The sequence below is a fragment of the Salvia hispanica genome, chromosome 3, assembly GCF_029641045.1.
Source record: "Salvia hispanica isolate PSC_SH4W2 chromosome 3, Shi_PSC_v1, whole genome shotgun sequence".
NCBI classification, from domain to species: domain Eukaryota; kingdom Viridiplantae; phylum Streptophyta; class Magnoliopsida; order Lamiales; family Lamiaceae; genus Salvia; species Salvia hispanica.
Genome location: NC_142694.1, coordinates 18,904,955 through 18,910,524, shown reverse-complemented (window position 1 = coordinate 18,910,524; position 5,570 = coordinate 18,904,955). Strand labels below are relative to the sequence as shown.

At 37.9% G+C, this 5,570-nt stretch overlaps 1 protein-coding gene across 1 annotated transcript; it reads left to right on the top strand.

Annotated features, from left to right (window-relative positions):
• The first annotated feature begins 844 nt into the window (after window positions 1-844).
• On the top strand, window positions 845-3,128 carry LOC125209448 (anthocyanidin 3-O-glucoside 6''-O-acyltransferase-like). The gene has a single exon (XM_048109045.2). The coding sequence runs from the start codon at window positions 1,350-1,352 to the stop codon at window positions 2,724-2,726; it is 1,377 nt and encodes a 458-aa protein (XP_047965002.2). The 5' UTR covers window positions 845-1,349; the 3' UTR covers window positions 2,727-3,128.
• Window positions 3,129-5,570: the final 2,442 nt, after the last annotated feature.

Here is a 5,570-nt window from a genome sequence, read left to right as displayed (position 1 = left end):
ATTTTAGGGTGTTGAAATTTAATTCACGTTTTATTATCGCCAATAGTACCAAATATAATTCACATTTTATTATCACCATCAGTACTAAAATAATAACAAATGTAGTACCAAAATATTAACACACCAATAGACATTTTATTATCACCATTATACGAAAATAATAACAATGTAGTATCAAAATAATTAGTCGTAGTTTACTATTACCAAAATAATAACAAATGTAGTGCCAAAATAATAACAACTGCAGTACCAAAACCAATAGTACTAAATAATAACACCATTACTACCAAAATAATAACAAATGTAGTACCAAAATAATAACAAATGTAGTTGTCTTCCCCAAATCAACTGAACATAATTGTATTACACTAAGCTTCCAATAGACGGATCTAATTTACCAAACTAATAACCATAGCAGCAATTGCAACAACTAAAGAACAACAAGCAACACATACAAGAAAAAATTCTTTCCCTTTACATCCAGCTCCCACTGTCCGGCCACACTTTCGATCTTCACAACTTTGTGATTCAACTTCGTCAACGTCTTCTCGACGAATCTGCCCAACAGAATCCTTGTCCATCGACTTTGGATAACACCATTGAAAAAAATGACAACCCCCAACCTTACCTTTCTTCTCGCAAACGAAGTACAACATACCGTAAGATTCTCGTCGTGCGTCAGCCACTATTTTGAGACTTGCTCTTTGGCGACACCAACAGTTTTCGTACTCAACTCTAAGCCAACGACACCCGTTTCTTCCTTCACCCGAGTAACTTTCGTAAGTACTTGACAACCTAGACATTGAAGAAACAAAGAAGAAAGAAGGAAATGAGAGAAGAAATAGACAAAAGGGGAGTTGAGTAAAATATATATATAAAAAGGGAAAAAAAAAAGTTTGATATGACTTGGTGCTAAAATTCAAATACAGTAGTGAGACAATCTGCCACAATAATAATGACATCAATTGGAATTACAAACCTACCCTCTGGGACATGGATGTCATTCTGAATTGGAAAGGGGGTATTTTAGTGACGAGGTACCATAAACGATATAAAATAAAGATCAGGTACCGTTTTCGTGCGAAAGTGAAAGATCAGGTACCATTTATGTAATTCACTCTAATAAGAATATAGATAAATTATGAATTGCACGTGAGAGGCATCCACCAAAATTCTACGTGGATAGTTGGTTATCCAAATTTCGAAACCACGCACGCGCCGCTCGTCAGTCGTCAAAACATTTGAGAATGGTGAGTAGAAAGTAGAAACACAACTAAAAACCGAAAAATAATCTACTTTAAATAACACACAGCAAAACACCATCAATGTACAACTAAAACCCCACCGCCATGACCACCACCACCGTGCTCGAAAGCTGCGGTGTCGCGCCGCCGCCGGGATCGGTGCCGGATCAAACGCTACCGCTCGCATTCTTCGACATCAACTGGCTGCATTTCCACCCCATGCTCCAGCTTCTCTTCTACGAATTCCCTTGCTCCAAGCCACAGTTCCTTCAAGCAATCGTTCCAAAACTCAAACAATCTCTCTCTCTAACCCTCAAACACTTCTTCCCCCTCTCCGCCCACGTCGTCTACCCTTCCTCGCTCGACGAGATGCCGTTTTACCGCTACCGCTCCGGCGACTCCGTTCCTGTAACCGTCTCCGAATCCGGCGAGGATTTCAACGATTTTGTCGGAAATTATAATCAATCGGCTGATAAGTACTACAATTACGTCGCTCGATTGCCGCCGATCGTCGAGGAATCCGATCGGAAACTGATGAAAGTTTTCGCCGTGCAGCTGACTCTCTTCCCCGGCCGCGGCGTCTGCGTCGGGATAACGACGCATCACTGCGTCAGCGACGCGCCGTCGTTCCTGAGTTTTCTGATGAGCTGGTCAGCGATCAGCAGAGGAGATGGCGATGGAGAATTCGTTGCTCAAAATTGCGAATCTCTGCCGGTTTTTGACCGATCATTGATCAATTACCCTCCGAAATTGGACTCGCTTTACTGGAAAAACTCTCAGAGAATGCCGCTGCAATCGCGCCACCCTTCCTTGCCGACGAATCGCATCCGATCGACCTACATTTTCACCCAATCGGAGATTCAAAAACTGAAGACCTCGATTCAGGAGAAGCTTCCGAATTCAGCTCGCATCTCATCTTTCGTTGCGATCGCAGCTTACATCTGGTCTACTCTAGCGAAATCACTCAGATCTGCTTCAGCAGACAACGACAACGACGATGACAACGACGGCGACGCGTTTTTCCTGATTCCGATCGATCTACGGCCGCGTTTGGATCCGGCGGTGCCGGCGAACTACTTCGGCAACTGCCTGTCCTTCGCGCTGCCGAGGATCGGGCGGCGGGAGCTGGGCGGAGAGGAGGGGCTGTTCGCGGCGGCGAAGGCGGCGGAGGAGGCGATAGAGAAGAGGACGAGCGATAAGAAGATTCTGGAAAGTGTGGAGAAGTGGTCAGGGGAGATTCGGGAAGCGCTGCAGAAGTCGTTCTTCTCGGTAGCCGGGGCGACCCGACTGGATCTATACGGGGCGGATTTCGGGTGGGGCAAGGCGAGGAAGCAGGAGATATTATCGATTGATGGGGAGAAATACGCGATGACGCTTTGTAAAGCGAGGGATTTTGAAGGAGGATTGGAGGTTTGTGTGTCTCTGCCTAACCACATCATCAAGGCTTTTGATGCTTATATTGCTAAGCCTGCTTGTGATTAGTAATGTGTTTTTATTTGATTGTGTAGTGGAGTCGGATGGAATTACTTCACCATCTATTTTCATCTTATTGAATACTCCCTCCGTCCCGGAGTATTAGACTCACTTCTTTTGAGCATATGATTTAAGGAATTGATATTTAAATAGTTAAAGGAGAGAGTAAAGTATGAGAGAGGGAAAAAATAGAGGAGAAAAGAGAGAAAAAAAATAGGTGGAGAATAAAATAAGATAGATGCTTTTTGCTAAAAAAGGAAATGAGTCTAATATGTTGGGACATCCCAAAAAGGAAAGTTGGTCTAATACCTTGGGACGGAGTATATCTTATTTGTAATTTTTTACCGTTACTCATGGAAATCGGATTGTTACCTCTTTTCTTTGAAATTTTAATAAATAGAATTCTACTCACTTATATTTTCATTTAAGGTGTATGATCAAATTATAAGGATAATTATGCAATTTCACTATCAAATTCTTTTCTAATTAATGAATCAAACTTTTATTGTTCTATGTTTATGTTTTCTTTATCAAATCCTAAACTAAAAACACACTAGAAATAAAAAAGAATTGAACCATAAATGAAGATCATAGGAAGGAATGTATAGAAATTAAACACGAATCATTCAATCAGATCGCCCAAACTATATGTTAAAAGCAACAATGAAAACCTAGCCATAGACGATGAACTTAATTCCACGGTTTGCACCACAAATAAAGAAACATGATTAACATGGAGATATTGAGTTATAGATGATGGCTCGTCTTCGAGTTGAAGTAGATTTCTTAGATAAATTATTCTTACTTCTTATCTCTTAATATGGGATTTCTTTGTTTTTCGTGAGACAGACTAGTGGAGCATTGACGTGGTTATTAATGTCTTTTCGTCTCCTTTATTCATATGTTTGATGCTCAAGTTAGGAGTGTGGAATTAAGAACTTGAATATTTCCAAGTTAAGTATCAGAATGTCTGATGCTCAACTTCTTGAGGAGAGTGTTGGAATGAAAAACTTGTACATTTCCAAGTTAAGTATCAGAATGTCTGATGTTCAACCTGAACTTGATGATAAATTCAACAAGTTCAGGAGAGTGTTGGAACGAAGAACTTGAAGATTTCCAAGTTAAGTATCAATGCCTAATGCTCAACTTGAGAAGACTGTTAGAATAATTAAATTAATTTGAGAGGAAATCAATGCAATGATCAAGGAGATAGTCGATGAAAAATCATGTTAATAGTAAAAAGTATCGGGAATTAAATCATGTTAACTGTCGATCTCTATTAATTATCCATTTTTGTCATTTTAGACAAAGTCTTCATTAATTGTCTCATTTCGCTTTTGTTATTTTTGATAAGTGGACCCCATATTTCAATAATTCATTTCACTCACAATTATTATAAGGGGTAACTGCTTTTAAAGTCACCAACTTTCTATGAATTCCGGTTTTTCCCACGAACTTTAATAAGTTCGTGTAATGCCACGAAGCCATTTTTCCATGTCAGGTTTTTCGGTCTGATTCAAACTGTTCGTTTACTATTAAGACAATGTCCAAATTCTTTTATCTTACTATCATTATCTTCTTTTTTGAAATAGTTTCGCGTGGGTACCTTGTACGCCTCGGTCGGAACTCGGATGAAGAAGTTATGGCCATTTGATGAAGGTTGCGACCTTTGTGCGACCTTGTACTATCGTAATGGCCATAACTTCTTGATCCGAGTTCCGATTGAGGCGTACAAGGTACCCACGCGAAGCAATTTCAAAGACAAAGATAACGATAGTAAGATAAAAGAATTTGGACATTGTCTTAATAGGAAACGAACAGTTTGAATCAGACCGGAAAACATGCCATGGGAAAATGGCAACCGACAATAAAGTTCGTGGCATTACACGAACTTTTTAAAGTTCGTGGGAAAAACCGGAATTCATGAAAAGCTAGTGACTTTAAAAACAATTACCCTTTATTATAAATATAAATATAGTACATAAAAGTATGACTAATAGTAGTATTTCACTAACTTTTTTTTCTCACTTTTCTTAATAAAGTTAAATATTTGTTTAAAACTTGCACCGATCAATTATGAAACAATTAATGATGACGGGATAGAATTATTAGAAAGCAATACAAATAAAAATTGTTTTCTTAAAGATCACTTTTATTTTGTCACATTATTTCATACTCTCTCCATCCCAAAAAAATATAAACTTTAGATTCGGCATGAGTTTTAAAATAAAATTGGTAAAGTAAGAGACTGGTAGAGGGAAAAAGTAAATAAAGTATTGTTAATGGAAAATGAGTCTCACCTCTTATTAGAGAGAAAAGAGTTTCCAAATTTAAAAAATACTTGTTCTTATAAAACAGATTAAAAAAGGAATAGTGCATATTATTAATGAACGGAGGGAGTATATATTTTCTAATATTCTAAATTAGTTTGATGTCTAACACTTTCTCAATTTTATTGAAAAGATTGGGGACAATTTTATTAGCCGTAATAGCTTTAAACAAATTTGGCAGTTTAGTGTTTGGACTAAGCACCTCTAAATTTGATCTCTAAACTTAAGTCAGAAGAAATAAAAGTAGATGGATGTGTTTATAACAAAACAAAATTATTGGGAGATCGTTATAAGGTAACAATTATCTCACAATAAAAAAATTAGATTAAATTTATATAACTGTGATTGTGATAATTAGTGAATTATCTCTGAGATTTTAAGAAAAAGAAAATGTAAAAGAGATTTGGATATGATCATGGCACGTGAATCGGGAATGGGCCGCCACTATCAGCCCATGTGATAGCCTTGTCGTCTACTGCCCACTAAACGACGGAAAGTTTGTACTACTATTTCAAATCATTTT

Excerpts from the sequence above, each read along its gene's own strand:
- LOC125209448 (XM_048109045.2), top strand. The coding sequence starts at position 1,350 with ATGACCACCACCACCGTGCTCGAAAGCTGCGGTGTCGCGCCGCCGCCG.